The following is a 25,607-nucleotide window of genomic DNA, read 5'->3' as shown; positions in this document are numbered from 1 at the left end:
CTAACATGGATAAGCAAAATATGCATCATGCACTTTTATTGCCATCACGGTTCAATCTACGAAAGCTAAACGCTGCACTTCAAGCCCCGCCCCCTCTCCCCACAAACGAACGAAAATGGTACATTGTCATCCTTTTAAAATTGGTGTCCAGTGATGAAAAGATATTTTATTTTAGGTCAACAAATTTGCGCCCTCCTCCTCGCATGTGTATCGGCACCACACATTTGATGTCTTCAGCTAGAATGTATTTATGCGGTTCTTTTACTCTTTTTCAACTATGCAGCGGCGTATTATTTGGAAAGGTGCCTAATTGACAGAGGATTATAGAGGATTGCCCCCCCCCCCTCCCTTGTTACATGCTTATTTTGACTTTTCTAATATGCAAATATATTTTTAAGCGATTACTAATGTAAAATATTTTTTTAATGGAAAAAAAGCTCATCTTTTTATTTTTCAATTGCTTTAGTTTGCATTGTTTGTAACTTGCTGTGATTTATGGGTTCCGCAGCCACATACTTGTAAATAAGGTGAAAAATCTAGCAGCCTCAATTACATGACAATAAATATCAATACTAAGCAAGGTCAATTTTTACGTTTCCCCGAGACATTTCATGGTGGTTATTGTCATATGCAACTATGGAAAGCTGAGTCAAACAGTTCTTAACCTTTATTTGGAATCACCAATCATAACATTTGATTCGGAGCACCCACCAAATCAGTTTGTGATTAAACGTAGAACACATGATCAGATCCATGGCTCCCAGCCCGCATACACTCTCCCGAGCACATTTGCATCCGTGGCTTGGTCGAGCAGACATTCCACCTGCTTTTCCACGGACAGACCCTCAGACGCTTCCCTCGCGCGAACGTTGTGCTCCGGCGTCCCCAGGGCGACCGCCTGCATCCCCTCAGATCCTGGAAGCCCCTCAACGCCCAGCTTGAGCTCCTCACTGTAAACAAGGAAACATTTGGTCTTCGACGACAAACCAGGCTTCCCTGCCGAGTGATCGTACCTGGTGATGGTGGCAGGATTCGCGCCCTCCAGTTTCCGTCTCGCAAAGTTCACCTTCTGAAGCGGATACCAGTTGATTTCCTTGGTATCCACGCTCTCCGTCCACGTACCTCCCTTCTTCAGTTGCTTAATTTCAAAATTCTGTGAAAGGGTGGCAAACAAGTAGACTGCAGTGATTTGAAACAAAACAATAGACCTGTTTTGGAAACAATCGGGCACCTTCCAGTCCAGCGACGGCTCCTTGACGAACACATCCATAGTGTTGAGCAGCAGGTCCGGCTCGTTCCTGTACGCTCGGAGGGCGTGCGCCATGACACTCTGGATCAAACCGGACCCTTTCAAGGGTTGCATCAGATTGACAAACTGTCCGGTCAGGCGGAAAGGCATGAGCTCGGGGACGTTAAGGAACTGGCAGGAAGAACCACCACACAAGTTAGCAACACCAGGGTCGATTAACTCCCCGCTTTTCGCAATACCTGTGTGGCTGAGCCGAACGCATGACCAAAATCGATGCCGATCATCCCTCCCGTTTCCGTATTGATCATAAAGTTGGAGAGATGTCGGTCGCCGATACCCAGCACCCAATGGCTGACGCAGAGTAAAGCGTGAGAGCTGATGAAGTGGGAACGCAGGGAAAGAAAGGCCTCGGGACTGTTGCACATCTTTAGGAAAGCTCTCCTACAAATCGAGAGACAGAAATTGATTGGTTCTCTTTGATTTGATCAAGTCAGAGATGAAACTTACTTGAGGAGATCAGCAGGCACTTGCTGCGACATTTTAGAGAAGTTATTGACGGCATCGCCGCGTGTTGCTCTCCTGTCAAAAATATAATATGCCTCGAAATAGGATCAACTGGTTTTTACCGATTTATAATGAAGCATAGGATCACTTACATGTAAGCGAAAACATAGAATTTTAATGGATTATTTTCTGATTTTGATGAAAAGCTGGACAGCCACTTATTGTAGATATCCCCAGACCTAGAAAACAGCAGAGTTACAAAAAAAAAAAAAATCAGCATATGCAATGAATAAAGTGCACCTGGCTGCCCTGTGGGACTCCGCCTCAGTCATCGTGGCTGTCAGGAACTCTTTCAATGTACACGTGTTCTCCATCCATTCAATTAATCCAATTCTGTCAAAATAAGAGTCATGATTATATCATCCACCCAATAACAATATTGATACAACAGATCCAAAAAGTACCTGGTGTTAATGGGGATGACTTGGTACGTGCGGAGCTGCAGGCCTCTGCGAGCGCAAGCTGCGTCGTGACTCAGCAAAATATTCATGACTGCGAAAAGCTGCTCGATGCGCTGATCCTGTCGCAGGTCTTCTCCACCCTTAACCAGGAAAGGGTGGTCGCGCTCGTCGTCGCCGCGGATGATCAGACGTTTGGGACGCCGCATGGACGACATCACTTTTACCTGCGGGACAGACCAACGGATGTTTCTGAAGTCGCTGTTTTCTATTTTATTGTTTGACAAATTTGGTTGTCATACTTACCCTTTCATCAAATCCAGTTATTTTGGCGTGATACTCTGGCAACGGTTTGGATTTGCCATCATATTGACCTAGAAGATGGAGGGGGAAAATGTGATGAAAAGTAACTTTTGTTTCTTTTTGTTAGACTGACACAACCCCGAATTCTACTGACCGGGGATTTCCAGCTGGTTTCTGAACGGGTCTGCTTGAAATGCACTCAGCCAGGGTGAGTACTCCTTCAGATTCCTGGGTTCGTCTTTACGCTCCCGCATGGAAGATGCAAACTCATCCACATTCTTCAAAAAGACTTTTTGTTTTCTCTTTTCAAATACTTTGCTGCCTTTGCTTCCCAGCAAATTCTGCATGTCTTTAGCAAATCTCTGTGGATGAAATACTAGAATTGGTGGTGCAATTTGCTAACTCCAAATTTAGATTTGTTTTTTAAAAATATAATTTAACATAATTATATCTATGATGATGATTATAAGTACAAACTTTGATAAATCTCTGGCGGAAAATCCCATGACCCTCTTTTTTCCAATCCCCGAGTGAAGAATACATCTCGTTGTATAAACTCTCCATTTTCTCCTTGCTGAAGTCGGGTTTTTCCAGTTGGTTTTTGACATTTTCCCACCAATCCTGCAAAAAAAAAAAAAAAAATCCACAATGAGTCAAAAGTGGCCAGCACAACTCAAATCAAAACCTTTTTACCCGGAAAATCATCTCAGGATTTGTGAGCTGTTGCAGTGCATCCACAAATTTCTTCACAGCTTCTCCTCTATCCAGCATGCTCTTCATCCTGTCAAAACACGCCATGATAATTTCACAAATTAATTATTTGAGGCAATTATATTACCTGTTGACAAATTCCTGTTGTCGGTGGCCAATGGCAGAGTCCTCAAAGTGATAACTTTCACTACTGATCATTAAAGCGTAAACCAGAGCTTGGGGGTAAAATTCGGCAAGCTGCTCAATGCAATCCTGCACGGCCACGGCTTGAGGCTTGTCCAGGAGGGCCACCATCTGACTGATCCAACCAATCAGCATCCAGCAGGGCACTGATGCCATCTAAATAAAAAAGGAAGATGCTGTTGAAAACTCATAGATCATGATCAATAAATACATTCAAGGAGGTTCTTCTACAACCTCGTTTGTCATGAGGTCCAACGTCTCGGATGGATACAACTCGATGAGCTGCAGCAATCGAGGAAATTTGAGACGAGCCTCCTCCGAGTTCATTTTCAGGGCTTTTAACATGCTTCTCACTACATGGGCCGGTAGTGTCAAGAGGTCTGGGAATTGATTGTCTGTGAAATTTGGATTAAGCAGAAAATCATTACTTATACCCCAAAAAAAAAAAAAAGATAATCGCCTAACTCACTTGTGTCACCCTGATCTTCTTGACGCAGCAGTTTGTCACAGAAATCCGCTAAACACATGTATGTTTCGACGATGCTGCTGATTTCCACACAGCTCTGTGTAGAAATTTGCAGCTCCTCATCAGCTTTTTTGGCGGCGGCGCGCATCAACGTCAACGCTCGTAATTGCAGCCCCACTTCCACTTCCTGCACGAAAAAAAAAAATCAATAAATAACACCTGGACAGAAAGGAAGCACTTGAAACGTGGACTGTGAAAATTCAGTCGAATCGGTTTACCTTCATATCTTGAATGGGCCAAGCACTATTTGAAAGTTTGACAACTCTGTCTGCTTTTTCAGCTTCAATGGTTTCCAGAACTGAGGGACTTTTGCGGACAGCCATGGCCATGATGTGGAAAGATGTTCCTTGAAGGATCTTTTGGTCTCTGTACACTCCAGATGAAGCATTTTGGCAGTCAACCTCAATATCCTCTGCAGGAAAAAAAATATTTATCAATTGTGAGAATGTTTTCAAGCTATATTTAGTTTTTGCGTGACTCTCCTCACTCACCCAAAAGTCGAACGGCCTTGAGCATAATATTGAGTTGCTCCAAAGGACCCTGAGCTTGAATGCGTTTGTGTCCGTAACGGCTAAAACTGTGAACCCAACGCAGCAAGTGTTTTCTATTCGTTTTGGCATCTTTGTGAAGTTCCTTCATCAGCTTGGTGGCAACCGAAAAGTTATTCTGAAGGCAACAACCGCAAAAAGTCGTTACAACACAGGAAGAAGCGCCGACTTTTTTTCATTGTGTCACCTGCTTCCTTGCGCTATCCGCCATGTGCAACTTCATGTTGAACTTGCAGTTGTTAACTAAAGCGTTGAGGTCTTCTCCTGCGTCGTCAGTGTTGTCCACCTCCATGCTATCAGTGTCTGTGTCGTTCTGAAGCTTCTCCCTGATTTTATCCAGGAAGAAAAACCTGGAATAATACCAAAAAAGAAGTTTTCTTAACCGATCACATCAAATAATGATTTTTTTTTGTCCTCACCGGGATGTAATTATATCATCCCAGATGTTCACTGGATCCATTTTAGCATCAGGGTATCTCTCAGTCCATGAATCGATAAGCCGCTTGAGGGATGTCACAGATACTAAAAATCACAATGTTAGTGAGCATTCATGTGAGCATTGTTTTTTTTTTTTTAACAGAGCCAACCTTCTCCCTTCATGAACTCCAGGAAGTCCTGGATTTCCGTCAAAGCCTGCACCGACTGCAAGATGGTAAGCCGACTTTGAGTCAGCAGCGTGTCCACACTTGAGTAACTCTAGAAAGTCCAGACAGGAGTAAAAACCCAATTCAAAAAATGTGTCTTAATCACCTTTCGATTACCTCCATGAAAATCTGCGTGGCGGAGTTGGTGTAGTATTTAGCGCGGTCGTAGTCCTCCTGCAGGATGTAGAGTAAGCTGAGCTCTTGGCTGTAACGACTCTCCAGCAACTTTTTACGCTCTTCCACTTTCATGGCTTGGTCCATAAAGGTGAGAAGACTTTGGTCTCCTTCACCCAATTGCAGCAGCTTGAGCATGCTTCGAATCATGTGCGGTAGATACATTTCCTAAAATAAAACAAAATGATGCTTTGTGATCAAATGCAGGTGATTGAAAGGTTAAAGGTTACCTGGTAGAGAGGTTCAAGCCACATGTTGTCAAGATTAGCCGAGCTATTTTCATCAATGCAAGAGGTGGAACAGTACTGAAGAGATTTCCAATCCGTTAAATGGCTGTAGGCCTCCATTGCAGCAATTTCCCAAAAGTCCTTCTCAGAGTCAGTGGGCTCACCATCCGTCCAGTGTTTGGTGTTGAGAGCCTGGTGGAACAAGCAAAAAAAAGTTCATCTGCATCGACGCATGATTTCGGGGGTTAACATACCTCGTTGTAAAGCTTAGCAGCTTCAGCAAAGTCAGTGCAGGCTTCAGCTTGAAGAGCAGCACTGGTGATCGGCATGGTCCCGACTTTACCTGCAAAGATGCCGCGGACGACATCGTAATCCTCCAAGTCTCTGTAAAGCCTACGGGACGAAAAAAAACAAAAAAAGTGAAGTCATTTCTGACCAAAACAAATGACTTCAATGAATACCTTGCAAGGTGGACCCATTTTTTGGTATCCGGGGGGATTTCTTTGCTTCCTCGTGACTTTTTTCTGGGAGGTTCATCTTGCATGCCGATGTGCAGGAGACCTTCTTCCAAGAGCAGGACGCCCGATGGCTGCTGGAGACTTGCCAGGCTTGTTGAGCTTATAAGTGCTGGATCGATATGCAGGAGATCTTTATGCCGGTAGCACATGTCCTTGTTGAGGGGGAGGGGGTGTTTTAAAGACTAATCTTGCACACCGTTTTTTTCGGATGATGATGTCATACCTGCACACATGCGATAAACGGCGGGAAGCAGAGCGTACTCTTGCTCAGGAATTCGTTCATGATGCATCGGAGGTCCTCTTTGATTTCACCTGCTTGCTGCCTGGGTTTCTGCGTTTCCATTTCTTCCAGGATGCCAGTGAACAGTGAACTGAACAGTTGTTTGGCCAAAATCGGATCTCTCTGGAAGGAACAGGAGAAAATCTGTGTCGATGATATTCTGGTATTTCGAAGCTACTGTAGGTTTGAAGGAAAAAAAGTGCCACCTGCGCGACCGCTTGAAGTGGGGCTATAAGGTTACTGTATGGAATTTGGACGTCTGGAAAGTCTCCAACTCTGTAGTTGCGATACAGAGTCACCTGAGCTTCCTTTCGCAACCTTTGATCGGCTTTTTGCTCCTGTAAACACCAATTACAAATCCAGAGAGTCGAATGATATATGTTGTGGTTAAATCGGATATAATACTTTGTATATTCCAATTCATTACCTTGAGTCGCTTTTGTTTTTGGACCTCTTTTTGCGCAAAAATCAAGCTCTCCTCTTGGCGCTTGAGAAATCTGCGTCTCAATTGAAGGATTTTTTGACGTTGTTCATTTTCCGCTGTTGACCAAAGACACAATAAATCACTTTGTTTTATAAATGTCCTGCGGTGGCATATCATTTAATTTAAATTGTAAAACATACACTATAATAAATAAATCAAATAATTATAAATAATAATCATAAAATATACGTTTATTTTTAAACCCTTCAGACCTAATCCGACTGACCTTTTGCAGGATTGTCCACCTCGTCTGTCGATGCGGCGATGCGCCTTTGTCCAAAGCCTTCACCTACCGGTCGTCTTGCTGTACTTTGCCTCGCCGCTTTCTTCTCAAAGACCATCAAGGAGGACTCAGACGGCGAATACTCTGCAAATGTGTCCACGCTGCTGCCGGTAAGCCAGTTATACGCTGTATGTCGAACTGTCAAATAATCCACAAAATTGACCTCCAAAATGAAGATATCAACAGAGAAATTAAAATATGGAAAATATGGTACTACCTGGTATTTGTGTTTGCGTAAACTGAAGTGAGGTCTGCGTGGCTCGAAGCTTCCCCTTCATGGCTCCCGATTGGGAAGGTGCCACGCTCTCCGGGCCTTGAGAGTTTTGCGTTTCAACAAACATTGGAGTCATCACCGTATTCCTGAAGCGCCAATTGGAATCAATCAAATAATCCTATCGGGTGGAAGAAAAACAGTTCTAGGATTTAGTTCATTTCAGTCAAATATCTTTATTTTGTAATCAGGAAAACAAACAAACCTGGAAGGTGCATTCTGAGAGAGGATACTCAAATATGTTTCGTTTGAAGTCGGGACTCTGACTAGTCATTTCCAACAAGAGGTTGGTCGCCAAGCTTAAGAAACATCTTTCTATTCGACAAGTGTACAATGAACGAAGCACGGTCAACATTCGCTCCAGAGTTGCGGTCGGAAGGCGCTTCTCCTGACTCCAGAAATTACGAACATACAGCCTGAAATTAAGAAGGAGGAATATTTTGTTGAGTCTCCTTTGAGTGATAAATTGATATTAATACTTACTGAAGGCCTTGGTTCTCTTCAGAGAATCCTTGGAGTAGTGTTTCTTTAGCTGCGTTCAAAATTTCCAGCGAGGTGTTGTCTGACATGCTCTCGTCATCGCTAGCGGAGACGACAGTTAAGTGGTCTCTCCCGATCAATCAGGAATCAATTGAGCAACTCTACCTGTAGTTGTCTTGGATCCACATGAGGATGTCATACATTCGCTCACGGCACACCGGTGAAGGGTGCGAGACGAATGATGTGACGGCCATGAGGAACTCCTGAAGCTGTGCTGGAGTCAGGCGAGGGAGAATTTTGTGGATGATATCAAGACACACGATTTGCATTGCTTCGTCCCTTAATGTGTGTACAGTAGAGAGAGAGAAAAAAAAAAGTAATTTTAATCAGGTTTGATTTTAATTTTTAAAAAAAAATGGCTGCCACTTACCTATAGCCCATTATCTGAATAAATCCTGTGGTCTTAAGCTGTAAAAAAATATCTGGGATGACATCAGCTCGACTCAACACGCACTCCAAACAATTAATTTTGAATGGGCCGTGCATCTTTGGAAGCTGGTAGAGCACAGGATTGACAAACCTGCAAGAGCCAAATAGTTTTTAAAGACATCTTTTTTTTTTTTTTTTGCACAAAGCGATGCTCACCCATCCATGAAAGGAGGAAAGTGCTTAGACACTTTGTTCACACAAATAATGAATTTGTCATTCATTTCTTTTTTCTTCAGACTTGTTATCTGATGGGCGGCAAGACTGAGAAGCTCTTGGTGATGCTAGGGGGAAATCATTGATTTCACTTCGTCAACATATTTCATTTATACCTGTAATAACAAGGAAGGTGAGGACAATCTCCTACCTTTTCATTGTCGGTCATGTTCTTTAGGATGAGTCCAATAATCTCAGCAGCAGCTGAGTAGACATCTTTATATCTTACGAAGGTAATGTTGTTGGTGAGGGACTTGATGTACCTGTCATGACATGAAAGATCAGAAATACAGCTGGGGGGGTCTGACATATACATAGAGATAATAAAAATAACATTTACCGATCATACTGAATTCCACAGGAGGCATCGTAAGCAGGGAGGTTGTTGGCCAGGATGATTCCAAGCAACTGAAGTCCAACTGAGTTGTTTTTACTGTCTGGGTCCGTGTCACAGAAGCGCTCATAAATCAGACTTAAAACAGACATTGAGTGAAAACACCAGTTATTTCATTCGAGGTTTTTTGGCAGGCAAAGGAAAATCTAATCTTTTAAGGACCCCACCTGTGAGGCACATAAAGACAGTCTTTCCAGCACTCCACCAGAGTACGAATGATCTCCAGGTTATGATGAAACACAGACCTACTCGAGTGAAAGCTATGCTTCATTAGAAACTCTAACAGCCGATTGGCCAGCACTTCATCCCTGACGTTACCCTGTGATAATTAAAAAAAAAACATTGCTAAATCATGACAATAGCAATTCACCCGGTGCCAATTTTGGTGTTATTTAGTTATACAAATATGAGAATATACAACCTTTGGTCTAGCTAAGCTTGTCCAAGACAATACTGTGACCACAATATCCACGACCATAAAATGGATACCCTCTCCTCCATTGTTCTCAGATACAACAAGCTGTAGGAGCGGTCCCAGCCAGTGCTTGGCATATGGTCGAAAGACCTGCAGATAATATAATATTAGCAAAATAAATAATCCAAAAAAGATTTGTCAACATTCTAGGCCTTTAATCACATATTCACCTCCTCTGTGTTGATGATTAGCTTTGAAATGAAGAGTCTGATATTCAGTGGTGTGGTAGGATTCATTAATTTCCCATGTAGAAATTTCATCCATGGAGGAAGGTCACTGGGGACATTTCCCTATTTCATCCAAAAAAGGGAAAAGCTTTATCCAACGGCGTTGATAGTGTCTCATTTTTGCGGTAAATAGCGACCTGTTCAATTTTGGGAGTTATGTTGTTCCTTTGCATGTGACCAATGAGAGCTGTCATGGTCGCCATACATTCATGCTGATTGAGCTCATCCATTTCCAGGTCTACTGCTGCATCCGGGGAATAGGGTGTCTCATCTGTCTGCTAGATGAATGACATCCAGACACACAAATGAGACCACATCAAAGTATACGGAACAAGGTAAGCTTTATTCCAGTTAACTCACAGCTTTTGCTATCGTTCGTCTCTGCCCTTCTGGATTTTGGGAGCTGTAGGAAAAGCTTTGTATGCCGGTGGAGAAATCAAACTGACTCATCTCCTCGCTCAAACTGCTGTCAGCCATATAGGACTGGGAGGACAAATATACTGGTGCCTCTTTAGACACCAAATAAATGTATTTGGAGTTACGCACCAAGACAATGCTCAACTAAAATTGTGTTAGAACATAAATGAGCCCAAAGTTAACACTTAGTTCAAGTTACATACCTCCATTCTCTTCGCTCACTTCTTTTCGAATCATAGTATACTTCTTTTTTCTCTCAAGCGGGACCTACATTGATAAGGACATAAATGAGAAAAAATTGCCTGATATTATTTATGATTTTTCTAAACTAAAAAAAAAAAAAACATACCTCAATGACAATTGGGAAATTGTAGGTTCTTTCGACGTCAATGATATTTTCCAAAATGAATTGGCTCTGTGCAAGTTCAAAAGGAAAAAAATATATATATTTATGACATAATGAAAGGTTTGGATTGGGATTTATCCAGTTTATTCACACCTTTTCTGGTTTGTCACTGAATAGGAAGCCGGAATAGAATTTGGGCTCACTGAAGCTGCAGCTGACGGCAGCCATGGCGCAGTTGTACGCAGCACAGTGGTACTGTCTCCTAATCTCCAGAAGCTGAGTCTCCCCAGCCATATTCTCGGTGAACGTTTCAAAACACGACCTGAGGAAAGAATTGGAAAATCCCTCAGTATAAAAAAAAGTTGCACGTCTGTAAAATCGAAGCCGGGCTTCCTACTTGAGCAATTTCTTCGATAGCTCGTTCCCTTCGGTTTTGTCTGTACCGCAGTAAGCTGAATTGATGCGTGAGTCCTTCGAATAAACTTCCTCTTTGGGAAGCCGAGAATACAGGAGCTCCATTAGCTTGAAGCAGCCGTTCTTCTTCAACAATTGCATCTCAAATGCTGATTCGCTTGCCTGAAGAAAAAAGAAAAAACAATTCGAGTGTGTTTGTCATATGTTACAAAAAAATTGATAAAAAAAACAGACCTTAGTGACGCGACTGAGAAGCAACGTCATTATGTTGGAAACGTTGGCCACAAAGAAGTCAATGAGTGTCTTGGTGCTACAGTGAGAGGCGAGAGGCAAAAGAACTCTTTCCACCATGGCCTGAAGCACACTGCTCCTTGGCACGTCACTCTTCTGGATCACTCCGTATATCGTGCAGAGCAGCTGCAACTGTCGTTCACTGCTTGGTCTGATCACACACAGAAGAGATTAAAAAAAAAACACATTAAACAATAACTTTACTGACCGTTTAGCAATTCTTTGGAAGCATGTTTGAAACTGCTCTTCCATGATGTGCTTTCTGTCACGACACAGAATCTCAGCGAGCAGTTTGAGCAGAAGTGGGCTGTGAGAAAGTTCAAGGGCATCCAGAAGCTAGAACAGATATGAATTATTTAGGTCCATTTTAAACAAATAACTTTATTGTGTTACTATCTGGGGGTCATCTGTCACGCTGACCTTTCGAATACAGTCCATGTAGTTGTTACGGTGAAGGGACCCCTTTGCAAATTCATCCGATTGCATCGGAAAGTGGGAGGCCACCAAGCACTCCAGTGCTCCCTGCAGCTCAGCTAGTTGTTCTTCCGGGACTGTTGTAAAGAAAGGCAACACCAGCAGGGCTTGACTCTGGACAGATGAGGAACACCAACAAAAATGTGAGCGAGAATCCTGCAATATTTTGGAATATTTGACGTTTAAAAAGTTTTACCTTGAGATTCAGTGGTAGGCTGGTGTCAACCAGGAGCTTGGTAAAAGTGGAAAACACTGGCTTGAATCCTTCGTGGTTGACATTGGAGCACACAGATGAGTCGATCTGACGACAGGGAAAATGATGACTAAACATCAGAAGCTTCACATAATAACCAAAATATCCACTTTCGTTTATCGAGACATTAAAATGTTTGTTTGGAACCAAAACAGAGTTGCATCGCAATACCTGTAGGAGTTTGGAGAGTAACAGAAGAGTGGCAGTTTTGCTCTCTGCATTTGAGGCATGTCCATCCCACCACGACTGCAGGCTATTCCATCCTCCTAGCACTTCCTCCACTAGCTGTTTTCCCTGAGTTTTCCGAACAGAACGCTCCCGAAAACTGTGATCCAGCATCCCATTCAGCAACACACTAACCTGAGAAGTTCATCATAATTTCATTCAAAAACAAGAAGGGACAGAAGAGCGAAAAAAAAAAAAGATTTACCATGCTGGGGTTGAGTGAGGAGGCCATCACGAGACGAGGAACTGTCTTATTTATGTTTCGAAGCAGCTCTGTGTTGATGGCCGTCGGGAAGAGGCTGTAGAAGTACTCGGGGTGGGAGAAGCTCAAGAAGCTCTGGCCGTGACTTCCAGTCAGCAGAATGTCCAGCAGCTGCTCGCCCTATATGAAAACACTGGTACTTTTGTTGCTCCCAAAACTTTGTCTTAAGGAACACGCCACTGACCATTGGAGACAGAGAAAAGGCAAGCTGAAGGAGACCCTCAGCTAGCTTCTTGCTATTTATGTCCAAGGATGGAAGTGACTTCCTGTCACCAGGTGCTATCCCGTTATATACCGTCAGGAGAAGTGATTTGGCAGGATCGGAATCCTTCGTTACAAACAACAACAGAACAAAAAATTCTCAAAATGAGGTCATCGGGGTTTTTTATATGGAAGCAAATCAATACCTGGTTCTTCAGAATGGAGCAGAGGAAGCCGGCTTTGTGGATCTGCTTACATGAAGACAGAACCATTTCCATCTGGCCGTGGTGTCCGTAGTGGTAGAGGTCTACAGCACATAGCTGCTCAACACTGAAGAGCAAAAAAAATAAAATAAAATTCTGGACAATGAAGGAATTTCCAATTGTGTTAGCCCACAAAAACAGGATCAAAATACCTTTTGTGTGAAATTCTTTTCTTCAAGTTACATTCCACCTGAGCGTGGTATGGTGATCCCTGCAGGGCTTTGAGTAGGGGAATACATACTTCAGGTAGATTCTTAATTATATCTACATCCGCCAAGTTGAAGCCCACAGAGGATGGCTGACACACCACCATGGCAGTCAGCTCGAAAAATACAGCGCTGAAGATATCTTCTTCGAGAAGCTGTGAACAGCAAGGGAAGGTACGTGAAGCGAGACAAAACGAGCAGGGATGGTGACAGAAAATCCTTCCACGCCTCACCTTGCAAAAGTCTTCACCCCCTTTGACCAGGACCATAGTAGTAAACTCCAGCAGGCGAACAATGATTGTGCATTTGCTGTAGTTGTACTGCTCCACCTCTATCGGACTGAAGTGAGAGTTCTTCTGACCATGATGGAAGCAGCCCTCGGCCGCTGCCAGCTCTTGAGTTGCTAGCTCGGTCAAAAAGAAACGTACGGCTTGCAGAAAACTTGATTCGTCCTTGGAATCTTGAGAAGAAAATCATTTCAGCACAACTCTGAGAATTAAAACAGTGCTTTTACATCAGTAGAACTTACTAAGCATGTGATTGGGCTTAATTATATGCAGATTGATGAAGGTGTTGTAGCAGTCAAGAGCAGCCAGAAGAAGGTCCATCCAGTGCAGAGTGGCTTTTAAGCTAAAAGGCTCTACCAAGTTCCTGAGAGTCGGTTGGGAGAGTAGACCTCCACCTTCAAACTTGGCGACCAAGAAAGCAACACCATGATCGTTTAGCACACCCTCCAGCCATTGTGGAGGAGACTTCTTTCCTAAATTTACATCAAACACAGAATGTGTTAAATATTGTATCGGGCTATTATTGATTGTCATGATCTCACCGGGGAGGAGAGGCACAAACTCATAGAAAAGCTCCAAACATTTGTGGCGACATTCAGTCTGAGGTCGTCCGCATTGTTCCAGAAGCCATAAAACCATGTCGGACAGGCAGAGCTTTTCATCAACTGGAAAGCCCCTAATAAAAGGACAAAGTGGGGGGAAAATATTGTCGATTTGAACCGTATTTGTCATGTGCTGCATAATTGTCTGAACCTTGGGATGCGTCTTTTAGGATTGCCGTTATTGAGAGCGGGGGCCTTATACTTGATGATCCGTTTCAGATGATCGATTGTACTGCCGCACTGCTGCAGTGTACCTGGAGATGGAAGAAAAACAATTCATTGCTACATTTTCCAAATTCAAATGAATTTTTAACTTTGTTAAGCTACAGGTGAGTTACCCATCGATCGCTCATCTGTGTGCGCAAGAGCCAGGCTCTCGACAAAAATAACAAGTACTTCAAAGATGAACTGCTCCACCAAAGAATTTTCCTCCCTGGATGAGACAGATTGTGCAAGTTCATCGATCTCGACATACTTTGTGGTTGTATCGAAAAAAAAAAACCTACCTGAATTGTCTGTAGATACTATTGAAGGCTAAAGCTGCGCCCAGCCTTTTGAAGCCACTTGGATGTAGAGCCAAGCTGTAAATGCGCTTAAACAATGACTTCATATTTGCAGGGCTCTTCTCTTGCTGCTTGGGGCTGGTTTGTTTAATTGACCATTTGACAAACTCTTCGATGCAGCGGCCGCTGAAGTCTCGGAGCGTGCTGTCTTTGGGGTCAACGATACCGTTCTAACAAAACAAATATACATTGCTGATGGAAATCTAAAAAGAAAATGTATTGTAACATTTTTTAAATATTTGACAAAATGCAAGCACTGACCAGAATGGCTTCAAGAACAGCCACTGTATCTTGGCTCTCAAATTTCTTATTGTTAGTAAACCAGTGGATCAGCTGCATAACCAGTGGTTCAAAGAGCTGCCTAGTCACCTGAGGAAAAACTTTTAGAAATAACATCTCGCATGTTACACTTATACATTTTTGTGATACGTACTTGATCGACATCGCAGGCCAGGCGCAGCAGCACGGGAAAAAGTCTTTTGTGCAGCTTGTACATTGGTGGTAAACGATTCTCTCCTTCCACCATCTGAGCACTCTTCCCAACCATGTAGAGGACCAAGCTGTGGAGCAGCTCACAAGCCGCTACCTGCGTCAGAGGTCAGTCAAGTGAGAATATTCAACTCGTTCAATATGAATGTAGAAGACGCACTTTGGTTTGTCTGTCACTTGTAGACAGGGCGAGCTCGCTTATCCGAGGCAGGAAAGGATCGAGAAAGATGACCGGCTTCATGTCGGTGAACGGCACGGGAAAGCTCAGCCTCTTCTCAGTATCCCAGGCGACAAACTTCTTCATCATCTCCTCTGAGGAGACCACTTAAGTGACAGAGGAGTATCCCGTCATCAACAATAATGACAACCGCTTGGAGAAAACAGACCAACGTTTGAATCCATACCAGTTATGAGATTTCTGTTGAGCTTCCCGCCCAAGTGACCGAGCAACTTCACCACCCTGAGCCTCACCGTGGTAAGAGGGGCATCCTCCTGTTTTTACATTTGAAGAAAAAGCACGAATTTTCGATACATCCTTATAGTGTAAAACGTGTCTTTATTACCATGGCAAGCTGGTTGGATTTCTTCAGAAGTCTTGTCAGCACTCGGCTGTAGCCAATGTCACTTCTTGAGGACAAAGAAGACATCACCTCCCACACACCATCCTCTTTGTCTAAGTCGGCAAAGAGACGGTTAACGCGCCTCGATCGACACATCTCGTCGTTATCAAATGCTTACCGTTGTTGCCGTTGGTTTTTAGGTACCCATCCAGAAGCGGGAGGATGAGCTTGTAGCAAGGCTGCATGTTCTCCGGAGGGATGTGGCTGGACCAGTCCTCTAAAGCATGGAGGGCTGCATTCGCTAAAGGGACATGACTAAGACCCAACTTCAAAGCTGCCTGCATGATGGTAAAAAGTCAAGGTATGAGAAGTGTCTTCAAATATCACAAACAGGAACCACAATTAATTCAATTTAAAAAAAAAGAAAAAAGTGGAACGCACCTCCAAAGCAGGACAGTACACCTTGATATCCACGGCAACAATGTTGTGGTGCAGCGAGAGGACAAAGGTCAAGCAGGATGCCAGCAGCTCATCTTTGTACTGCTTCATCTTCACACAGACCTAGTTAAACAGACACCACATTTCACTCACAAGTTCAATCTCCCTGGTGATATATTATTGAAAGAGATTCTACCTCTTTTCCAAATTTGGAGAAGAGGGCAAAGCAAGCACTTCTCACTGTGTCACTCTGAGTTGAAGCTGAGCTTTCAACACCCTGTGGAAAAAAAAAAGAATTCGCATCAGCCTATACTAAAAAAGCAAAATACATGACAAATATATTCTTTACCTGGTAATACTTAATTTTCTCGGCAATTTTCATGGTGACTGAGAGCAATTTGTAAAATCCACTGACAAGCGGGTTTCGAAGTGACTGCAGGATAAGTTTGTGGCTGAACGGGTACATCCAAGTTTGGAAATACTCAATGTGCTTATTAAGTAATAACTCACTAGAGAGGCAAAAACAAGAGAGGTTTCAGTTATTAAATACAACTACCGCGTTGCATCTACATTACCTGCAAAAGTCGACTAAGTTAATAAATGCGGTGAAGTCTTTCATCTTATTGGGCAAAAGATGAGCCGTAGGGTCAGAAGAAGGCACGACGTGAGTCGCGTCTTCTGAAGCCTGATAAGGAGAAAAAAAATTGTAATTTAATAAAAAAATAAATAAAGTGCGTCGCTAAATGCGAGCACACACCTCCTCCCCTGGGGTGACCTTCTGCAATGACAAGTCTAATTTCTCGATGATCAAGAGAAGCGATTTGACCAGCTCATCGTAAAGAATGCGACTCAGGGACACTAGAGCGGCGTTCTGATGTTCAAAAGCTCCGTCCAAAAATCCTGAATCCTGCAGGAGCAGACAAATGTGAGGGGAGGAGCAGAAAAGGAAAATAAAAACTTGATTTAAAACATACCTTCAACCGATCACAGTCTAGCAGGCCTCTGTACAAGGCGAGATAGTTCTTACTGGATGGAATTTTCGCTTTTCCAATTCGAACTTGAGCTGAGCCAAACGAATCATTTTCAGAATCGTTGCTCTAAGAAAAAGCACAAAATTATTTTTAGGTTAAACCAAACAAGACGTGTGAGGATTCAACTCACCTCGGTGACCATAGGTTTGGAACAGACACGAATCAATCCCTGGTGCACTAAAAAAAAAAAGCAAAAGAATAAATGAACCATCTTTGTTTACCTTGCACCTGACCGCCATTTTGAACTCAACTTACCCACGGAGCTAATGAAACTCCACAGAACGGGTCCTTTGGAGGCCATGGCCACCAGGACTTTAATGATGGCTCTGCAACAAGTGATCTGCATCTTCTCACTGTACTGAGGGAAACTGTCAATCTGCACCACCACCAGACGTTCCAGTAGCGGAGTGTACACCTCTGGAACCTTAGGTCCAAAATAAATTTCCATGTGAAGTTGTTGAGGAATTTGAAACGTATAGAGTTTGTGACCTTATCCAGGTGAATCAGGACGCTCGCGATCGAGTCCAGAAAGCTGGGTAGTTGGTAGAAGCTTTCGTCCTCCCTGTCCGACTCAGTCAGGTACATCTGCTTACAGCGTTGAATTAGCTCTGTGTACATCAACTCCACGTCTTGCGGGCAAACTTTCTTGCATGGCTTTGAGAGAGAGAGAAAAAATCCAATTTTGTATTCAATACTTAACTTTTTTGCCCCAAACACAAACTTACAGCTGCAAAAAATCCATATCCTCGTATGGCGATGGATAATTCTTTGTGGGTTGACTCCATGGTCTTGATGATGTTGCAGAACTTTTGCATGAAGAACTTCAACTTGCTTTTGTGCTCCTCAATATTTTCCGCCACGAGTATCGAAACCTGAAAAGGCAGTCATTCAAATTCACGCAGCTGAAATTTTTGGGAACGGGATTATTAACCTGCTTTAGGAAAGCTTCCAGTGCGTAGTAACTAGTCTTCTTCATTTCAGCGTTGATGTGTCCGCAGAGCTTGGACATGGCATCAAACACCTCTCTGTAGTGGCTTATGAGGCAGCTGCTAAATTGGGATGCGTGCCTGGCGAACAATCTCAGCCCGGCTGTTTAAAAATGAATCATAATAAATATTTATTTAAATTAATTTTATTTGATTAAATATTCATTGGAGTGTTTCGTAATAACACCAAAAGTGTAACCTCACCGTAAGTTACAGCATATCGACTCATTTCCATCTAGGAAAAAATAAATAAATTATTATTTCAAACAATTTTAGGATTTATTACAGGAATCATTTACCTGTGGACTAATTGCCTTTAGAGAATATTGAAAGATTTCTTTGGATGTTTCTGGATCTGCAAGACAAAGTACTTGTCATTGATCCAACAAAAAAAACTTAAAATATTTGCATTCTGCTAGCTCACCTTCCTCCATTGTTTTCGTGAAGTTAATCATGAGAGCAGTGATTCCTTTCAAACATCCAGCAACCACGTTGAGTTTGGGCTCTTTTGTTGCAGACGTCATCTGCAAAAATAACATTAAACCACTGCTGTAATAAATAAATACAACGAGGCAAAATTGAAGATCAGCTCGACCAATGAAAAAAATTCTTCCAAACTAAAAAATGATCTTTCACCTGTTCTTTGAGTTCCCCTCGATAGGCTTTGTAGAGTTTGTCATAGTAGTTGACCATCTCACTAGGGTGAACTTCTGCGATAACTCCCAGCAATTCATAGATGGTGCCAAGGACTATTTCAATCCAAAAAAAAAGTTGTTTAATAAAGATTCACTGTTATTAACGTAAAATTCTCCATCTCTGACCTGAATCTGGAAGTTTGCTCTTATGACAAAGTTCAGTGTAAAATTTGGTGAATATTTCACCAATTCTCATCTCCGCGGCCACAGTGGAAGCTTTTGTTGTTCGAAGAACCTATTTGAGTAAAAGTTGTTAATGGCAAATTAAACCTTGACAGAGGAAACATTTTATGAATCTGCTCATCTGAAGAAGAAGAAAAAAAAATCACAAAACAAACAAACCTTTATAAGCAGCTCCAGATCGTCAGTCCTACATTTGGCTGTTCTGTCTTTTGTATACACCGTCATACAAGTGTCCTGCAGGAAAGAAAAGAAATTATTCTGTTTTTGAGAATTTTAGAGATAATCAAAATACAACCTGCTGTTTCAAAGAAAACATACTCTTATATCAATGGCGTATGTCTTCTCCCATCCTTTGACCTTTGGAGAAAGCTTCTCCAAAAACTTCTCCAAAAAACACAATGTCTTAATCCTGGCATCCCGGAGCTGGGCGGAAAAATATTTTGCATTACTTATCGACATGAGACCTTTTTTTTTTCTAGCTGCATTTTTGGTTCCCACCTCATCGTGTGGTAAAGACTTCCTGAGGAAGATGAGCAGCCCACAGTCTTTTGAGAACAATAAGGATGCCTGTAAGGCTTTGAGACACAAACATATGTCAACATGGTAATAATGTATAATAATGTATTTATTTAATAACAAGTAGTACCTACTCTCCTGCTTAATAAAATAATTATTGATGGGTTTTATTGATGGAACTTTTGCAAATATCCGTGAACTGCATGACAAACAATACACTTGCTGCAAGCGTAACGCAACTGTTGGATTGAACTGATGTTGTTAATTACTAATACACCGCAAGTAATGCATTTAAAAGAGTTTGCATTCAAAATACGACATATTTGCATGAGTCCATTGTTTTACCCAGTTCATTGTCGCTGGGTGTTAGCATGCACGTCTGCCCCAAGTCTCCGACTAGGTCTTGAGCTCTCAGAGACGCGCGACGAATATCCGGGTCCGCGAGTGCTTCATGAAGTTTCAAAAGCAGCCCGTGAATTCCTCCTGCAGCGTTGCTTTGCTGAAGAGACATAGCTGACCCGAGGTAAGGTTTGCAATCATTACAAGTGTTACAAGCGTTACTTTGCAATGATGATCAATATTTGCAGTACGCTGCGCAATGCACTATTCAATTCGTATCCGGAAGATTTAGGAAAAGGAAACACAATCACTGTTTTTTTTTTTTTTTTTCAAAACAAGAGTTAGGAAATACGGTAAATTTGACATCATTACAAAATTATGTAATAAACATAGCAAAACCTTAATCTAATCGTAATCGCACCGGAACGAATTGTTCCAAACGATAATGTACCGACTGTATTGTACCCCCGTGTAATTATATTTGTAACCAATTATCTCTCATTGATGAGATGCAGAAATTAATTTTCTACGAGTGTATTTCCCGCAAGTCACATGACTTTGAAGCCAGAACTTTTAGATCTTTGACTTTTATGGGTTTGTCACTTCATAAAGACAAAACGGCTGCGGTTGAAAGGTGGGTGCGCTTATAAACCTGTTTGCGCTTCATTTTCATCTGTGGGCTCCACAGCGCAGTTTGTTATCGCAATGGATGTGAGTATTTCAAAAGATGTTTAAGTAAATAAAAGGCCATTTTGAATTTTTTATAAATTCAGTTCAAGGTAAAGTATTTCATATTTTATGTCATACTTATGTCTTGTTGTCATTGTATTATTATAGAACAGACTGAAGCAAGTGTTATTTACCCATGCACAATTTATACAGGAAAATAATGAAATTCTTACCCATGAATAATCTGTCTAAAAGAATGGAAACTGCTTGTTGTCATTTAACTGACTGACATTTATACTTTCCATTTCTTTAGTCTCCTCCAGCTAACAATTTATCAATTGAGGGGTCACAGGCACTGTCAGCCATTTCCATCAATTCACAGACGCTTCCATCTGATTCTAATTCTCCTGAATATTATCCGTGGACTTGTCAGAATCCCTGCTTCCCGGGATTCCAAGGTAAAAAAAACAAACAAACATTTGTACTCTTCTCCAAACATAACAGACAATTCTCCCTTTTTAGATATTTGTCCACTTTAAAGCTGGTACATTGGAACCTTCCGATTATCCAACCCGAGTTTTAGAAAAACATCTTGAACTTTATTTGACATTACATCATTTTTATAAAGTAGTACATGTTCGAGTTCAACCGCCAAAGGCATACTTGAACTTTATTTGAACTTGAGATTTGTCCCAATTGTTCCCAAAGAATAAAATGTTATTTGTAAAATTAAAAATGAATTATTTTAACTATGACATTTTACCTAGACAAATGAACCGTACCTTTGGTGACCAGAATTATTCATCGAAACAAGACTAAAATTATAACTACAATTTTTTTTCTTTTACGAATCAACATGAGTATTCAGAAACAGCAACATGTTTGTCACACAGCCTGTATATAACTAAATCGGAAAATTGCTTTTGATTTAAACACCAAACCCGTTTTTGAACCACTTTTTCAGGTGCTGCTTTCTGCTACCAGAATGACGGAGCGCAGGTTGTGCCAATCGCCATGACAACCACGCAGCCAGGTAAGGTTGCTAAACTACACACAACAAAAGAGGCACAATGAATAAAATATGAGAACAAAATGGAATGGAACTCCCCGGACAATTCAGCCCGAATGACTCGGATCCAGCTTGTGTGAATTTCTTAAAAATGAGTCATAAGGTGGCTAAGTATGCAACCTGTGTTTGCATTTCCTGCAATCTCTGATGAGAGACCATGAATGATCTCCTGGGTGGGTCACAAAGGTCTGGATCGGGAGATCAATCAGCTGCTGGAGGAGTCATGGGTGTAATGTCCCAGAGGTGCGTCGGTGGATTGAGGTTTGGGGAAACAGTGGACTCCTCAATGTCATCAGTGCCTTTTTTTGAGTTTAAAATACCTCACCCACGCTCTTGTATCGGATCAAAGGTCAGTCTTTTTTTGGGTCAACTCTCTTCAACTTGCAACTTTAACCTGATAACATACAATTGACCTTTTGTGCTTGGTTTTGGCTTATTTTGTAATGTGTGCAAGTTTTTGTGTGTGTATTGATTATTACAGTAAGTATACTATCATTTAACCCCTTGGCTTTGTTCTATTGGATCTTTTTTGCTTCTTCGGACAGTCTGACATCTTAGTGAGTGTGTGTATTTTTGCTTTTTTGCATGAAGTTTGACCTAACACCAGTCTTATAGTTTCTGCTTATTTTTAACACTATACAGTGCTGTACAGTGTTGTTGATACAATCAGCAGAGGGATCATCCGCTTGTTAAATTAAAATAATTCAAATTCATTGTCAGTGTTGTAAGCCATTAGACGACTTTTCGAAAAGAAGAATATTATACAATGTGTCTAGGATGATTCTTGTTTAGCCAAGCAAATAACAAGCTATGTAAAAATGTCATTTTGAAGCATTTCAATGTGTCCAAATCTCTGCTGTTTCATTTTATATATGATGATAACACTGTTCAACATATTTTTACTCATTATTTTTAATCAGAGATGAAAGTATGTCGATTTCCAATCTGCCCTCATTTTTTGCAAGCATGTCAGGTTTTTATAACAATGTCAAACCTAAAATCAAAACATAAGGACATATGAAAAAAGGGGAAACATTTTATTTTTTAAAAATCAGCGTCAGAAATACATTTAGGGATACATGAAGCCATCTCTGATTAAAATGTGCTGTTGCCCAGTGTACTAATATGAATGAATGAAGGAATGAATGCAAAACCTGATGTGTTTAATATCTCTGACGTACCCACAGGTGACCTGACAGCCTCCCAGCTACAGTACACCGGCCCCATTTTCACACAGGCTATGCCACAGGGCGGCCTTCCTCGTAAACAGTCCGAACGCAGCTTGTTGAAGAACAGGTAGAGGAAAACCATTGATGCAACACAACATAAACATAAATGGATGGAATTTCCATTTGTACATTTAATAGCATAAGAATTGGATTTGTTGGATTTCTCCCAGGGAAGCTGCCCGCGAATACAGGAGGAGGAAAAAGGTTTATATTCAAGATCTTGAGAAACGTGCGGAGAAGCTTGAAATGGAAAATAAGGCTTTGAAGGAAGAACTTAAAATCTGGAAAATGGATCAACAGAGATTTAAATAGTTTCTTCACTGCAAGCTGTTTTGAATTGCATAGAGTGAATCAGATAACATGAATTTTTTTTATGATATTATCAGGACGCATTTGCACAGCCTGCAACGCATATACTTGAATGTTTAGCTTTAGTGACCTTGTGTCACAAGCCCGCAAAATTCATTTGCATTTTTGTCAGATTTCTGGAATCAACAAAAAATCCCAACAACGCAGGCATTAGGGAAATTGTCAGAAAATGATGACAAATAGATTTTTTTAAATGTTTGAAACGGTGACGTGAATCATGATGGAGGCAAATCAAAGTTAGGAGAATTTTGCTTACACAGCTAAACCTCGTTTTTACGCCCTTTGATTCTACACGACTTTCTGTCTAACGCAGTTTGGTCATGGACCCCAATTTTTTTCGTCATATTTTAAATGTAGAAATTGTAGTGCGAGAAGAGGCTTAGCTGTATTAGCAAATGAGTGTCAACAGCTAATGTCTGTATACGGTCTTTGAATGTTTGTGTGTTGAAAAAAAATAAATAAAATCCCTGGGATTATTTTTGACCCCACTTTAGCATCTAATAGATATAGAGAATACTTGAAATACATATTTAAATGACAAAAAATGCAATTGTGTTTTCCACTCCTTTTGTATAATAGGCATTTTCCCATCCAGGTGTCATGTGACACATTTATTGGACCTAAACAGTTTTAAACTGTAATAACAGCATTCACCACCAGATGGCAGGCATGTCTTACTAGTACTGCCTAGAGAAAAGGGAAGAGTGGGTCAGAACCAAACTGGTCAAGTAAATTTGGACTTTTAAGTCAAATAAAAATCTGATTATTCATTGAATTAAAAAACGATGTAATTTTGAGATGAGAGCAGAAGAGAAAGCTGATTAATTGAAAACTCCCAGAGCAACTCCTATGAAATCATTTGCTTACAGTGCTTTGGCAGATCCGATGAAAAAACATTTGTCACATTGGTAAAATAGCAGGCAGCTGAGTAACTTCATACCTCGGCGCAGCTGCTATGTGCCGAAGAATCCAGCGAACGTATGTTAGCCCCTAAATCCTGTGTGGCCATCTGTTACGTCGCAAAAACCCTCTTGTTGTATCTGCACATGGCTAATAAAGTGAATTACCTGGAACACAATGTACAACTGTGTCAACTCCTATTTTGAATTATTCAACACGGCTAAACAGTAGGCTGCAAACCGCCTGTTTGCCAATGAGTATCAATAATATATATGAGTGGGCAGACCTGCAGCGTAAAGCATAATACACAGATAGACTGAACCTTCTTAAACCAGGGTCATGGCCAGAATCTTTTTCCATCGGGTGACCAGGATGGGGCGGCAAGTGTGCATTATTTAGTCCGAGATTCATGAAATGGCACATATAGATGCCAAATTTGCCCATCAGCTAAAATTAAATACTATGAATTGATATTTATAAATATTATTTGAGAAAAAATGTATGGGGATGGGCAATGAGTGACAAGGGGGCACTATGGCCACCCTGTAGCTCCGCCCCTGCCCATTTTGGGGAGGGAACTTGGATTGTTGCGATATTATCTATATGCTATGAGTTCAACAAAAAAAAATGAAAGCTTGAATCTCTTGAGTACATTCTGCTCTGTTACTGTAAGTGGGCACCATATTTGTTCAAACAATCCTTTCTTTTTATGTCCTCATTATTTTTACACAATGTGGACCACTGTAAATGGAGATTAGTGGGAGTGCTATGTGGGCCCGTGCTCAATGGGAAACAAATTCCACATTACATTGGTAATGACCATTCTGGACCAAGCAACTTTAGCTGGCGTTTACACAATTTGTACTACGATTCATTTTGATTGCATTATTCTGTTTTTACTTTTTACAAAAGCCATGTTGTTGCAATGCGCAGCTCATCTTTTCAACCCTTCAACCACAGGCAAATTTCAACAAGACATAGAATGTGAGTTATTAAATTATGTGAGCATAACCATGAGGTCAAAGGTCATTTCTCATATGAAGGCTGAAAGCAGCAAGGCATCTCCTGACCCTTTAAAGTTCACTTTAACTGTACTTCTTGTTCTTCCATTCAATTTGGTCGTCATAAAAATTGGTCATCAAAACATGAATCCAGCAATAGGTCAGTGCACTCACTTCCAAAACATGGTGCCAGTTGTCTCTGCTTCATTGAACATTATGGCATGTGTCCAAATGAGGAGTTGCAAACATCCATTTGCTTTATATTAGATTCATTGCACAACAATAAATAGTATTTAAAATGCCAGACTTCAAAAATATTCAGCACAACGGTGTGCATTAAAATAATCTATGGATGTTTGATGACATTTTATTATGACAGTTCATCCGGAAATACTGTACACATCTTTTATTTGACGCGTGAATAAATGCTGTGTATTTTCTGGCATTGCTGTCATGAGTCACGCACTTCATCTTCCTCATCACACAAACACAAAGGGGTGGGGGGGAGCACTAGCCGCTGTAAAATGTAGCCACGGAGAATGCAATTAAAAGTAATGAGGGTCTGAAATATTGGCCCTACAGACACAAGTTACAAGGTGAACGACATTGGAGAAAAGCCCGGCGATATGAAGAACAATGGCATACAAAAGAGTTCTTGTTAGCTGCTGCTAGTTTGACCTCATTATTG

General features: G+C 41.4%; 1 protein-coding gene and 2 long non-coding RNA genes across 7 annotated transcripts; 2 read left to right on the top strand and 1 right to left on the bottom strand.

Moving 5' to 3' along the window:
* Positions 1 to 433: 433 nt before the first annotated feature.
* On the bottom strand, positions 434 to 19,979 carry prkdc (protein kinase, DNA-activated, catalytic subunit). 4 transcript variants are annotated; one of them, XM_037279282.1, is made up of 86 exons: positions 19,689 to 19,979; positions 19,326 to 19,402; positions 19,146 to 19,250; positions 18,987 to 19,061; positions 18,771 to 18,879; positions 18,586 to 18,698; positions 18,374 to 18,473; positions 18,249 to 18,304; positions 18,154 to 18,184; positions 17,895 to 18,052; positions 17,689 to 17,835; positions 17,453 to 17,617; positions 17,219 to 17,387; positions 17,094 to 17,140; positions 16,907 to 17,029; positions 16,690 to 16,839; positions 16,508 to 16,617; positions 16,282 to 16,441; positions 16,129 to 16,209; positions 15,936 to 16,055; positions 15,673 to 15,832; positions 15,498 to 15,607; positions 15,339 to 15,426; positions 15,095 to 15,258; positions 14,879 to 15,031; positions 14,707 to 14,814; positions 14,389 to 14,615; positions 14,221 to 14,315; positions 14,034 to 14,136; positions 13,823 to 13,956; positions 13,523 to 13,753; positions 13,227 to 13,453; positions 12,940 to 13,148; positions 12,731 to 12,854; positions 12,508 to 12,651; positions 12,267 to 12,443; positions 12,008 to 12,196; positions 11,780 to 11,884; positions 11,530 to 11,697; positions 11,318 to 11,445; positions 11,053 to 11,260; positions 10,802 to 10,980; positions 10,558 to 10,726; positions 10,408 to 10,473; positions 10,262 to 10,325; positions 10,002 to 10,150; positions 9,779 to 9,919; positions 9,585 to 9,704; positions 9,361 to 9,504; positions 9,107 to 9,258; positions 8,886 to 9,017; positions 8,697 to 8,808; positions 8,489 to 8,613; positions 8,274 to 8,423; positions 8,009 to 8,182; positions 7,847 to 7,945; positions 7,569 to 7,779; positions 7,310 to 7,484; positions 7,036 to 7,230; positions 6,753 to 6,865; positions 6,532 to 6,663; positions 6,269 to 6,448; positions 5,989 to 6,197; positions 5,782 to 5,920; positions 5,531 to 5,719; positions 5,244 to 5,468; positions 5,070 to 5,178; positions 4,902 to 5,004; positions 4,670 to 4,832; positions 4,426 to 4,600; positions 4,153 to 4,346; positions 3,878 to 4,061; positions 3,643 to 3,803; positions 3,353 to 3,564; positions 3,208 to 3,295; positions 2,992 to 3,135; positions 2,669 to 2,876; positions 2,518 to 2,585; positions 2,218 to 2,438; positions 2,054 to 2,146; positions 1,906 to 1,992; positions 1,757 to 1,828; positions 1,489 to 1,690; positions 1,232 to 1,420; positions 1,014 to 1,153; positions 434 to 950 (listed from the first exon to the last, which is right to left on the bottom strand). In XM_037279282.1, the coding sequence occupies exons 1-86, from the start codon at positions 19,852 to 19,854 to the stop codon at positions 746 to 748; spliced, it is 12,276 nt and encodes a 4,091-aa protein (XP_037135177.1). In that variant the 5' UTR covers positions 19,855 to 19,979; the 3' UTR covers positions 434 to 745. The 4 variants fall into 4 exon arrangements, with proteins under 4 accessions (XP_037135177.1, XP_037135178.1, XP_037135175.1 ...); XM_037279283.1 differs by having other exon boundaries at positions 9,779 to 9,916; XM_037279280.1 differs by having other exon boundaries at positions 19,146 to 19,402.
* LOC119138986 lies at positions 15,253 to 16,162 on the top strand. Its single transcript, XR_005101285.1, has 2 exons — positions 15,253 to 15,409; positions 15,695 to 16,162. It is a non-coding gene; the product is annotated as an uncharacterized LOC119138986 (long non-coding RNA).
* Positions 19,750 to 24,100, top strand: LOC119138985. Of its 2 annotated transcripts, XR_005101284.1 has the most exons (5): positions 19,750 to 19,866; positions 20,665 to 20,809; positions 21,316 to 21,769; positions 22,608 to 22,716; positions 22,820 to 24,100. It is a non-coding gene; the product is annotated as an uncharacterized LOC119138985 (long non-coding RNA). The 2 variants fall into 2 exon arrangements; XR_005101283.1 differs by having other exon boundaries at positions 21,316 to 22,716.
* Positions 24,101 to 25,607: the final 1,507 nt, after the last annotated feature.

The sequence above is a fragment of the Syngnathus acus genome, chromosome 20, assembly GCF_901709675.1.
Source record: "Syngnathus acus chromosome 20, fSynAcu1.2, whole genome shotgun sequence".
NCBI lineage: Eukaryota > Metazoa > Chordata > Actinopteri > Syngnathiformes > Syngnathidae > Syngnathus > Syngnathus acus.
This window is presented reverse-complemented; position numbering and strand designations above follow the sequence as displayed.

Excerpts from the sequence above, each read along its gene's own strand:
- prkdc (XM_037279280.1), bottom strand. The coding sequence starts at position 19,854 with ATGTCTCTTCAGCAAAGCAACGCTGCAGGAGGAATTCACGGGCTGCTT. Across the intron at positions 13,957-14,033 it reads CCTAAAAGACGCATCCCAAG|GGGCTTTCCAGTTGATGAAA; the intron begins GTTCAGACAATT and ends TCCTTTTATTAG. Across the intron at positions 9,920-10,001 it reads GACGAACGATAGCAAAAGCT|CAGACAGATGAGACACCCTA; the intron begins GTGAGTTAACTG and ends TCATTCATCTAG.